The sequence below is a fragment of the Myiozetetes cayanensis genome, unplaced genomic scaffold (genome assembly GCF_022539395.1).
Source record: "Myiozetetes cayanensis isolate MyiCay16 unplaced genomic scaffold, myiCay2020 scf31, whole genome shotgun sequence".
Lineage (NCBI taxonomy): Eukaryota > Metazoa > Chordata > Aves > Passeriformes > Tyrannidae > Myiozetetes > Myiozetetes cayanensis.
The window spans coordinates 5,197,936-5,210,575 of NW_026087533.1; the positions used below are offsets into that span (position 1 = coordinate 5,197,936).

The 12,640-nt window shown below is 50.7% G+C and overlaps 1 protein-coding gene across 2 annotated transcripts in view; it reads right to left on the minus strand.

The window, feature by feature from the left end:
* The window catches only part of CSMD2 (CUB and Sushi multiple domains 2), a 215,475-nt gene that overhangs the window by 52,672 nt on the left and 150,163 nt on the right, over positions 1-12,640 (minus strand). For both annotated transcript variants that reach the window (XM_050326308.1, XM_050326309.1), the window contains 8 exons: positions 11,524-11,715; positions 9,084-9,222; positions 8,341-8,528; positions 5,735-5,929; positions 4,825-4,941; positions 2,703-2,816; positions 2,470-2,565; positions 742-945 (listed from right to left, as the gene is read on the minus strand). In XM_050326308.1, the coding sequence (XP_050182265.1) occupies positions 742-945; positions 2,470-2,565; positions 2,703-2,816; positions 4,825-4,941; positions 5,735-5,929; positions 8,341-8,528; positions 9,084-9,222; positions 11,524-11,715 (1,245 nt within the window). The remainder of the gene's footprint in view (positions 1-741; positions 946-2,469; positions 2,566-2,702; positions 2,817-4,824; positions 4,942-5,734; positions 5,930-8,340; positions 8,529-9,083; positions 9,223-11,523; positions 11,716-12,640) is intronic.

Here is a 12,640-nt window from a genome sequence, read left to right on the forward strand (position 1 = left end):
GAATGAGGAAATCACTGTTTGACAGTGGAAGCCACTGGCTTTATGCTGAAAACACCTTCCAAACACCCACCCACGGACAGAAAAGCAAGAACTGGCTCACGATTTAAGGATAATATTTGTACAAATAATCCTTTCTCAGTAGATCTCTCATGTGACTTCTGACAGGGCAGTGCACAGGGGAACACATCAGCCAGGAGACTGATCCTTCAGGAACTGCTCTCCTCCAGAGGAGGAGGAAGTGCCTTTCAGACAGATCTGATTTATTGTAGGTGCTGTCCCAGATCTCACAACGATGGTTGGATCAAAAGGTCCATTCCCTGGAATCTGAGGTTCAACTGTTCTTGCTCAGAGGCAGGTTGGGCTTTTTTATGTAACAGAGAATCCCAGAATGGTTTGGGCTGGGGGGGACCTTAAGGCCAATCTCAGTCCCACCCCCTGCCATGGGCAGGGACACCTTCCACTAGCCCAGGTTGCTCCAAGCCCCGTCCAACCTGACCTTGGACACTTCCAGGGATGGGGCAGCCACAGCTTCTCTGGGCAGGCTGTCAAGAGGTATCAAAGAGGTTTTTTTCCTGTTCCATCAGTGCTTCACTGTGGATGTTAGGGTTTACTTTTTTCACGGAATCACAGAATACCCTCAGCTGCTGTTCCCACAAAGTCCAACTCCCGGCCTTTCCCGGGACGACCCCGAAAACCCCACCCCTCCAAAGGGCGAACCGTTCTGCCCCCGAGGTCACCTACCCACACAGGTGGGCACGGACATGTTCCACTGTGCCAGGGCCCCGGGCATGGTGAGGCACTCGATGGTGGGGGAGCCGTGTAAGGCGTAGCCAGGGCTGCACTCGAACCTCACCACGGCCCCCACCGCGAAGTCGCTGCCCAGGCGGCGGCCGTGCCGCGGCTCCGGCACCGAGCTGCACTGCGTGGCACTGGTCCTGGGCACGGCTGGGGGGCACCAGGGACCGGGGGGGGAGAGAGAACACAGTCAGAGCACACACACACATGGGAAACATCGAGTGTTGAACTGAAGATCTGTTAAAAGGCGACACAGAAATCTGCTGGGACCCAAACCGCGAACGGGCAGAGTCCAAAGTGAGTCCAAACTGAACCCAAACTGAGTCCAAACTGAACCCAAACTCAGTCCAAATGTAACCATTGAGAAGAGAAAGAACTAACAGAATCACGGAATATCCTGAGTAGGAAGGGACCCTCAAGGACCATCCAGTCCGACCCCTGGCCCTGCACAGACACTCCAAAAAGTTGGTTTGCCATTTAATGCCAGAGCCTCAGTGGGAAACCCTTTGGGGTTCTCAGCTCCCTCGGCCTCGTGGCTATAAAGGACAGCAATTTTAAACAATCTCCTTTGTAAAAGAGAGGAAAGGGGATTTAAGTTGTGATGTTTCCAGACAACTGCTGGAATTGCTGATATTCCTGTTGAGTGCTGGAAATTACAGTCAAAGAAAGAAATGAGTCTGGCAGATAAGTGACAGGAAAAGCTAATCAAAAAAAGGGTCTACTGCCCAGGAAGAACTCAATTAATATTTTTCTCTGAGTTATTTTATATTTACTAGTGTTTAATTAATTAGAGTCTGGCCAGGCAGATCCAAACCAGGGCTGGCTCTTTCTTTTCCTCTTGTTTTCCATAAATGACTGGAGAGTGTGCAGCTCCTGCAGGAGAGAGGAGGAAACCTTCCCTGATTTCATCAGAACCTTTGCTTTCCTGAACTCTCTAAAGATCGCAATCAGAACCACAGTTGTTTTACAATAATTAGGCAGAAATTCAAGAGAACAGATCTCTGGATACTCGAAAATCCAAACCATGTTTCACTTCCCCCCTGGGGAAGGCGCAGGTCACTCTGTTGTTCTGTCCCCTCTTCGCAGCAAAAGCTTGGTTACCACAGATAACTCCAGAGAGCACGTGGCTGAGAAATCCCTTCTGTTTTCCCACTGTTCTTTCTATTTACTCCCATGAAATCCCTAAGTGGGGCTTGCCCAGTGCAACCCAAGCTGTTACTGAGGGGATCAAGGGGCAAGGGTTTGACAGCAGGACACCTAAGCCTGTGACACGCAGAGGGAGGGAGGATTTCAGAGCTGCCAGACAAGATTGCAGCTGCTTACACCCAGCAATGTGCTAAAATGCCACTGGAAAAAATTGCCTGGGGGATAAATCTCCCAATTCCCCGTGTAACTCAGGGCATGAGTCAGGGAGATAGTTCTGATACTAATCCTGGGACGCGCGAGGGCTGAGGCTGAGTGGGAATGAAAGGTCTGAATACAAAGTACCTGCAGGAGCCAGACAGCCCTGCCAGATCACTGCTCCCAAAATAACATTAATCCCTTGTGATATTTCCTGTTCAGAACCCACAGACACCAAAAGCAGTTCAGGACACTTTGGGACATCCCTGTATTTTTGATGGGATTTATCTCGGGACCGACCCGAGGACACCTCCAGAACACAGCTGTACTCACCTTGGTAGACAAAATGAAAACCTTTGGCTGTGGATTGACCCTTGGAGCTGAATTTGATGAGGATCTGGTTGGTGGTAGCTAAGGGCAAGGATTCACCTGGGTGGGGAGAAAGGCAAACAGGAGATGGAGAGGGCAGCGGCAGCCACACCAACGGGACACACAGAGCAGGTGCTCGGTGTCAGGCTGGGCCTTGAACCTGCTCTTCCCAGCAGCAACAGGGACGTGCTTCCTACCTGTGTGAGAGCCTGAGAGGGAGCTGAGGAGCCTGGAGTGCTGGTTGGGGCCATCATGGACCTCCACGACGTCGTTGAGCGCGGTTTGGAAGAAGGCGAACTGCCCGAAGACCACTGAGGAGAGAGAGGGAGTGGTGGGGGCATGAGCCACACTGCTGGCCCTCTGCTGTCCCTCTGCCACCCCCAGCACCACCCCACACAGCCAGAGGTGTTTTCACAGAGCCATGGAACCCCAGAACTCCCTGAGCAGGAAGGGACACACGGGGATCACCCCAGCCCAGCTCCCACCCCAACAACCCCATCACTCCCAACAATAACAATGTCATTTATTGTCCCAGCACAAACTGAGCTGTTTGGTCTCGTGTTTCAGCTGCTTTTATTCCAGGCAGAGACAAACAGGGCCTGACTGACAGCCTGGGAAGATGGAAGCCCTTTATTTAGCCCCAGAGTCGGCCCAACAGAGGCAGCACAGCCTCCCCCGTGTTCCTGCCACGACACCTTCCCACTGATTCATCGGCCAAGAGGGAGTCTGTGAATCATCCCCTTCCCTGCCTGCATCACACGGGCTTGATAACTCCACCAAGCCATAATTATTATTTATTGTTTGTATTGAGCCTCTGTCAGGAAACTGGCTCCCCTTGGGAGCCTGGACAAAATAACAATCCCTGTCTTGAGGAACTTGATTTCCAGGTGGGATCTCTCTGCTCAGGGTGGGTGGTTGGGAGAGAGGATATTCATGATTTTATTGACATTCAACCCTAAACCTGCTTACAGAGCCTGCTAACGAGGATGCTCTGGTCTCACTGCATACAGTAGATGTATTTTTATTTATTTATTATTATTATTCTCATTATTATTATCACTGTTATTACTATTATTATTACACGTTATTATCATAATTATATTTGAAGGGATTTCATTCTTCCCATCACCACAGACTGACAGCTACCATTTGATTCCCTTCTCAAATTAAGCTCTGACTGCAAATCCGTCATTTAAACCACTGAGACAGAAAGGGAAACAAAATAACCACAGAACCCCTGAGAAAAAAAAAAACCCTTCACTAAACTCTGACCCTGCTGAGGAAATCATGATTTAAAAAAATTCTTATTATTGTTGTTATTACTGTTGTTATCATTACTATTATTATTATTTTCTCTGCATACAGTAAATAGCCAGGAGCAGGCAGAGTTTATACAGGGGAGAAAATAATAATGAAATGATCAGAGCATTTTTTTTTTGTGGTTGAAGCAAAGACACTTCAGTTATTTATCTTTATTTTTCACAGTGTAACAACAGGTTTGGTTTTTTTTTTCCCTGACAAATCTGCACTTAGAAGATTTTTATTTTTTTTCTCTCCTCTCCTGGCTTTGCCTTTTCAAGCTCTAAGTGCAGATTCACAAGCTGAGAGGTCTCTTGCTGTGAAATCCATCATCCGCCAGGCCACGACATTTGTTCCCTGCACATCCCGGTTTCCAGCCCGGCTTTGATGTCGGGGACACTGGAGAAGTGACAGGAGCTGCCCCTCCAGGAGGGGCCTGTGGCACAGAACCTGAGCAGGGCAGGGGTGGGAAATGCAGAGCAGCCCCTGGGAATGGTGTTTAATGAGGATACTGAAAGGGAGCAGGTGGAGAAGGGGAACTGCTTTCCCTGCCACCCCACGCTGGGCTGAAGCCACATCAGACTGTCCAGCCCTCTTGTCACTGTGTTTTTAAGACAATACCAAGATCAGCTCAAGTAAAGGAGATGAAGAGCTGTAAAGAGCAGTGTGGTTATTTCATCAGGAACTCAGATGGCTCCTGGATGCACCCAGGAATTCACGGAATCCCAGGCTGGTTTGGGTTGGGAGGGACATTAAAACTCATCTCCCTCCAGGGGCAGGGACACACTTTGCACTAGCCCAGGTTGCTCCAACCTGGCCTGGGACATTTCCAGGGAATTTGAGAGTTCCTAACTGAGTTCTGAACACAGAATCCCTATTTCCCACCTCGGCACCCTGTTTTCCAATATCTCCCTCATCCCCGTTTCTAGATGCACTTATTTCACTGCTTTGTTCAAGTCAAATAAAGCCAGCAAGAGCTGCAGAGGGGGACAGAGCTCCCAAACCACCCAGATACAGTACCATAGTCCTTGGGCACCACGATGAAGTACAGGCAGGCCTGGCCACTGGTGTAGTTTTGGGGGTAGTTCGGAGAGAGGACGACGCCGTCGGAGCCCGTGTACTGACCCCCACAGGGAGCTGCAAGGGACAGGCAACAAGGCATCATTCCCATGGAACACCAGCTGCTGGGCCCTGTCAGTGCCCCCAGCCACGATCCACACCCCGCTCCAGGTGATCCCTGGGAGTTCTCCTTAAGGAAAACCATGCCCTGAGTTCATCCCCACTTCGGATTTCGTTATCCGGCCGTGCCAGGGAAGGGATGGGTGTGCTGCAGGACAATGTGGGATAACTGCTCCCCTCCTGGCTTACAGCTCAGGGCCTGGCAGGATGAGCCCCTGCTTTTTTTCACCCTTCCTCAGTGTGTCCTCCCTTTCCAAAATGAGGGATTTCCTTCTCCCCATCAGCACACACTGACAGCCACCTCTGGATTCCCCTCTCAGAACGAGCTCTGACTCCAAACCCATCGTTTAAACCATCAACAAAAACAGAACCACAGAACCCCTAAGAAAATAACACCTCTTGTTTTCTCACTAAACTCTGTTCCTGCTCAGGAAAGCACATGATTAAGGGTTCTGATTAGCAAGGCTCAGGTTTAGCAGATGTTTAAGTGGCTTTCTGAGTCCTGCCCTGCACCAGGGGCAAAGGATCTCTGTGGCCAGCTCCCTCTCTCTCCAAAGAAGGTTCAAGAAACCTCTTATAAACTCACACAAACCAGCTCTCCCTGAGCTGGGGGGTGTTAAAAAAACCCTGAAAAAAATTGTGAAAGGCTGAGAAACCCCCTGTCTGCACAAGTAACATCAGGTTTTTGACTGCACTAATGGAAATGGCAGGTTGTTTCCTCCTCGCCTTCCCCCCTCACCCCTGGAATTACCTGTGCAGGTCGGGCGGGGTTTGTTCCAGGTGGGTTTCCCATCCCCTCCCATGATGCAGGTGAGGGTGGAGACCCCCTCGATGTCGTAGCCCCCGTCACAGTAGTAGGTGATGGTGGATCCCAGCTTGAGGTCGGAGCCCACGCGGGTGCCGTTCCTGATGGAGCCCGGGTCGAAGCACGACTCCCGGGGGTTTTCTGGGGGACACAATTCCCAAGAGCTTTACTGGCCTCATAAAATTACTGACACCCCCTTCCCCCTGGCTCCCTCCTCCCTGCAGAGCCAGAAGGTCCCCCCTGAGCCTCCTTTTCTTCAGGCTGAGCCCCCCCAGCTCCCTCAGCTGCTCCATTTAACTCTCTCCACTCCCTCTCCCTGCACAGGAATAGGCTGGGAGGAACTCTGCAAACCAGGACACACAAACCCAGGCTGGACAGGGAACTTATTTCAGATGTGCCACATCTGTTCACATCATCTCCTGGCGCCTCTCACTCCTGGATCCAAGAGCTGTCTCTGCTCTCACCATGGAAATTCAGTGCCATGTGTGAGCTGGGTGACTCTCCAGATGTGCAGCATGGCTGCAATTATGGCAAAATGATTGCAAGCACTTAAACAAAATGAAGACATTTTTCTCTCTGTTCCCTCTGCCCTGTAGAGTTAAAAACCCCATTTACATATGAAAATTCCAGTAAAGACTACGGAGCTGTCAGGTCCTGGATACTTCTTCCCCTCTTCTTCTAAGGTGTTTTTTTTCCCGTTTTTTTCTCTTTTTTCCCCTGCCTGAAATGTAATTAGAGGCTTTGATTAATCCTGCTCTTTTGTCATTTGGAAATTGCTCATTAAAGATGAGGGCTTCTCTGAGAGCAGTGGGTCTGTGAACAATTAGAATGTGTTTAAGCATTAAATCATGGCCTTTCAGTATTTTGGGGAAGGTGTGGAGGCAGAAACAGAGAACAGCAAAGCCCTCGGACCTTGCTTTTGTTTTTCTGCTTTTCCATGAGGACAGAGCTGATTGTCAAACACAAGGGGTTCTCCAGTCAAACAGCATCACCCAGTTCTGACTGCTGCAGCAGCAAACTGTGCTGGGTGTTGTTAAACAGCTTGCCTTGCAAGGAATTTTACAGCACGGCGTTCCTGGGGGGAATTTCCACCTCAAACAGCCCATAAGTAATGCTGAGTGGATGTTTACGAGCTCAGGATGGGCAAAGTAGTTCTGGCGAAATAATCACGAATTCGAAATTGGGCTCGGGGTTGGGTGGGTTGGTTTTTTTTTATTTCCCCATTCCTTTGGAAGGGTGAAAAGTAATCAGTTTTGCTTCATTTGCTTTCAATTTCATGCCTTTTCACTTCTGGCCCATAACAGAAAGAGGAATTGCTAAAAAGCGTGAGAAAATCTCCCCCTTTGGGAGTGCCCAGCCTGGAAACTCCTCCCTGTACCCCTTTGGCCAGAGCTCCACGTGCTCCTGGGGTCACCCCTCGTCTCTCCAGCACGAGCCCTCCCTGCTCCCATGGCTGGGCCAACACTGCCCACCCTCCTTCACCCCACAGAGCAAAGCCCAGTTCCTCAGGACACCTGGAGCCATTCTCTCCCCACTCCAAACCAGGCCCTGCAGCCCAGAGCAGGCTGGAAGAATCGTCTCTTCCCAGCTCTGTTTCCATCCCCCAGTTTTCACTCCTTCTCCCCACCCTGCACAGCCCTGACTCATCAGATCCCGCCTTGCAGAGCAGATTTTTTACTACAGCTTGTAACAACTCCACTCTTCCACCTACTCCAGGCACAAACAAGGGGTGCACCTGCCAAAGCCGCCTTCTTCTTCCCCCTCTCCCCACCAGCAGTGCCAGGTCTGTCACTTCCCAGCTCATTCCAGAGCTAAAAACACGGAGGGATCTCTCAAACCACCATCTCCCTGTCTCTCACCACGACAGGCTGAGGCCACCACGATGTTTTAGCTCCTCCTTCCTTCCTTTACATCCTTTGAGGAGTTTGGAGCGTGTCCAGAGATGGGAATGGAGCTGGGGAAGGGGCTGGAGCACCAGGAGCACAGGAGGCTCAAGAGGGACCTTAAAGCTCAGCCCAAACCATTCTGTGATTCTATGAGGTGGCATCTTCTGCTCACCAGAGACAGAACTATCTGAACTCAGTGTGGAGCAAGAAAGATTATACAGAACACAGCCTGGACAATAAAGGAATATTTTCTGGGAACCTCCCTTGATTTTCTTTAAAGAAAAAAAAGTAAAGACTTCCTTCTCTGTTCACGAAAGTCCCACAAAAAAGCAGCCACTCGTGACCGATCCCCAGCCACATGACAGCCCTTTTCTGCTGCTGTCTTAGCTGAGTTTATGTTAGCTATCCACTCTGGCTCTTCTTCCAGCCTCCAGAATTTCCCCATTTTCCCTACACGCCTCTCAATCTCTTTTGGTCCTGCCAAAACCCCAGGATGACCCCTGGGGAGGGGCCTCCACAGCGCCTCGAGCATCTCCCGCTTGGTGCAGCTTTGATTTAGCCTGGTTAGAGCACAGGGAAGGTGCCAGTATTTGTTGAGTGAGCCAGGCCAGGCATGCCCAGGTGTGCCCAGGAGTGCCCAGGTGCCCCCAGGTGCCCAGCCCTCACCTGTGTACTCGATGACAAAGCCGGTGTTGCTGACGGAGGCGTCGCTGCGGAACGCCAGGAACAGGCTGTTGCTGCTGCTCTCGATCCTCTCGGGGAGCTGGGAGCCATAAAAGCTCCCAATCAGGGGGCTCAGGGAGTCAGGGCCGTCGTAGATGTGGAGGAAGTCGTAGCCAGGCTCCAGACTGAAGCTGCAAAAGCAAAGGAGTGCTTGGAGCAGGAGCACATCCATCCCTGGGGAACTCCTGATGGGCTGGTTCTGATTCTGCCCCACAAGTACAGGAATTCCTGACTCCATCCCACGTGCTGCACCACATTTAAATTTAAATAAGCCCTTCCAACAAGGTATTTCAGAATTAACATTACACCATGAGCAATATCTTATCCAATCTGCTTCCTTCCACGGTTTTGTTTTTTGGGGTTTTTTTTGGTGGGGTTTTTTTTGTGACTAAAACAATATTTGGTAGAATTACACTCTGTTAAAATAGCTGATCTGAGTTGATGCTTCCAGCACACAAACACTATGTGAAAACTGTGCCTATCAAAGAGGAGCTGCAGCTGAGATATGAACATCTTGCCCAAATTAACGCCTAGGAACAGATTGCCCAGGGAGGTGGGACTGTCCCACCACCTTTGGGTTGGTTCCTTCACAGAGGGACTTGCAGCCCCAGTTCAGCCCTCCCTGGTGCCCCCTCCCCGTGCCCAGGGACAGCCCCAGAGGGGAACCAGCCCCCTTGGGTACTCACACGTTGAACACCAGGGCGATGACAAAGTCTGGAGACACCGTGAGCTTCCAGTCACACTCCTTCCCCGGGGGGTAGGGCTCGGGGTACTGCGGGGACAGGATCACCCCTGCAGGGCCTGTCAGGATCCCTCCACAGGGAGCTGGGGGACAGCAAGCAGAAGTGTCACAGAGACTTCAAAACCAGCAGAGGAGATGCAGGAATGGAAAAGGGACCCACAGGATTGCTGAAGTCCAGGTCCTGTGTTGCAGGAGGGTGTGGTGGCTCTCCAGAGGGGAGGGCTCTGTCATTCCAGAGGGGACACACATAGAGCCATGGATGCCATCACAACCCTCCTGAGATCTGCAGGCAAGGGACCAGAAGGACAGAGAGTTATTTTGTGCTTTTCTGCTGCATTTCTTCAGGCAGCTCCCAGCCCCAGCCTGTTGCTAACCAAGTGAAAACATGTTTGTCTGGGCCTAATGGCTCATTCATGTTTATTCCAGTTACCAGCACATTAAATGCCAAGCTGATTGAAAAATCAATTATTACTTTTTTTTAAGGCTGAAAGTGCCTGCCTGTGTTTCCACTGTGGCAAACAGGAGTGATTTTCTGCTGTCAGCCTTTCTGCAGCCTCTTCAGGAGGGTTGATGCTCCGAGACTCCCCTGGTGCTCAGATCAATCCTCCCAGATTTGGGATGGGGTGAGAGGTGGAGGCAGGACAGTCTGTGTTAAACTCGGGGGTCTGACACCAGCCTACAGCAACAAAGGGGTGGGAAATGAGCTGGGATGGGGTAAAAAAATGATGGAGCAAATCTGGGAAGGATTCCACGACAGAGTGAGCACATGTGGGCTTTGATATTTTTTCCGTTTTTATCCTGTGGGCTTTTATAAAGCCTGTAAACACACAAGAATCTCCAGACATCAGGTAAAAACACAGTGGGGCTGGTCTAAAAAGGTCACAGCAGAGATTAAACCAGAGACTTTCCTCCAGGGCCCCAAGCCCAGCCACAGGAGAGCTGTTATCCCTCTGGGACAGACAAGGAAATCACAACACAGACACGAAGAATTTGGCTGAAGGTCACCCTCAAACACCTTGGAAGAACCACAAGCACCTATTCTGTGTCCATTCACCTCCATCTTAACGCCAGGGGTGCTTTCCCCTTCCACTCAGGGGAAAATCCAGAAGAAAATGAAGCGTAAGGACTCGTTTTTCAAAAGCCTGAGGGAGATGAGCGTTCAACACCCTCTGATTTCTTTGAAAATCCCACCCGTGGTCTCCAAAGGATTTAAAGCACCAAATGATCCCAGGCATTGCTGTTTGGAGCTGGCCAGGATACAAACTTCAAATACCCCAAAGCTCCTGGGGCTGTTTCAGCTGAGGTTCCCGTTCAGCCCACGTTGTTTAGGGACCCGAGGAAGTTGGGCCACAGAGACGTGAAAATCCATTTGAAATGCTAAATACGTAAAATCCAAGCCCTGAATTGAACACCCTTTCCCAGCCCAGCTCCAGCCAGGCAGCCTGTCCCCCAGCTACTGTGAAACTGGTGTTTGGCCACTGATTGCTCCTCCAAATCCTTGGTCACTGAAGAAGGGAAGGAGCAAGATGTTGTTTGCAGGTTTTTCACAGAGTTTATGACTCCAAGTCAAACAGGAGACCTGTGAGAACTCATTTCACTCCAAAATTAAGGCACTGGCTGAGTTTCTCTGCAAAGGACTGAGAGTTCAGCTTCTGGTGGGAAAACTCCACAGGAAAATGAAGAGCTGGGCATGACATCCAACACCCTGACTTAGTTACAGCCCTGGGAAGATTAAAAGAACCGTCTCTGGGAGGCTGCAAAGGTGCCACGCTCCATGCAGTCATTCAGAACCTGAGTCCTCCTGCAGCACAAACCCTGGGCAGGCTGGAGAACGTTCCCAGCTGGCTTTAAATGTGATCTTAGAAACTGAATTAATTGGTTTTCCTTGCTTGGGATAACAATGCCCAGGCAGCAGTGAAGGTTACAGGTAAGTCATTTGTGTCTGGCACTTAACTGGCCAGCAAATTTGGTGTTTGTTGCTCTCGTGTGCTTGGCATGACTGTTTTTGGACACATTAAGAAGAATCCCTTTTATGAGCTTCTTTTATTCCTTTATGAGCTCAAAGGAAACGTCAGAAAGTCCTTTCTCATGGCAGAGTTTGCTGTCTCCTCATGCAGAAATTATTCACCCACGGCCCCAGTCCTCTCCACCAACCAACCTGAGTTTTAAAGAAGCCTTTCCTTTTGCCTTGTCAGCTTAAATATCATCACTTCCACTGCACTGTGTGCTGGGAGCTCCCAGCATGAACCACATCCTCACTGTCCCAGACACTCAACCCAAAAAACTTCAGTGGGACAAGCACACCTTGAAATGCAGCTCTTGAAACCAGGGGGTTCCTGCAGGCCCTGGAGTCTGGGAAGGGGTAGCTGGCTGGGTGTCCTTACCTGTGCAGGAGGGAGGGTCTGGCTGCCAGAAAAACCTGTTCTCGATCTGCACACAGGTGATTTGGGCCTCCCCTTGCAGGGCATACCCTGGGTTGCACTGGAAGGTGATGGAATCTCCTGCCTCTTTGCTGTCCCCGCTCCGGCTCCCGTTCTGGGGGATTCCCGGGTCGTTGCAGGACGTGGCAGTGGAAACTGAGGAGCATATAAATATACACCCCTTCATCCACTGCAAGGCTCAGAGCACATAAATATATATTGATTTCCCACAAGGCTCCCAGCAGCAGCTGGGCTCAGGCTCTGCCCTTGCACACACACCCAAGCCATGACTTATCCTCCATCCCTCCTCCTCCTCCCCCTCCAGTATCCCAGAAAGGTTCCACACACACAAACTGGCTTTTCCTTTGCTCTGAGCATCTGCCACTGCAGCTGGAAAGGGCTCTGGGGAACAGCAAGTTCAAGTGCACTCCACAGAGGGCAGGTTTAGCTGTACAGTGGTGCACATGGCTGTTCACTCAGTGATCCAGACACCCACTGATCTTCCCTGGCAGTTTTGTAGGATTCCGTGTCAGGCACGGGCTGCAAAAGCAACTCATCCACCAGCACTTCTCACTTCCCCTGAGTGGTGAGGAAATGTAGCCTTAAAACCTGTGAAGCATCAAGCCTGACCTTTCAGAAACGCACGTGTTTCCCTCCCAGACTCGTTGCTGCATCTCTTTGAGGTCTGAGATGTGCCCCCCGGGCTCCTTCCCAGCTGGGGACGGGCAGCACAACTTCCCTGCTGCCTGAGCTCGAGGTCTGTCAGCACCTCAGCTCCTGCCCAGCAGGGAAAGTCCTGGAGTACAGAAGTTTTGCGAGCTTATATACCTCATTAAAGTTCATAAGATCCCAAACTGTTCACTCCTGAGCTTAGGTCTGGCTACTTAGTCACAGCTGGTGAACAAAGGCTTTGAGCAGGGGCGGTCAATAAAGCCCAGCTCCGTATCAGGCAGCAGAGCAGAGCTTATTTCCTGCTAAGTTGATGAGAGTCCATTACACCCAGGCAGTTTAGAGAAAGCTGCTCTTAGAAGAGCCAGAGGAAATCCCTCTCTTTGTGTGCAGCTGAAGATAAGCAAGTTCA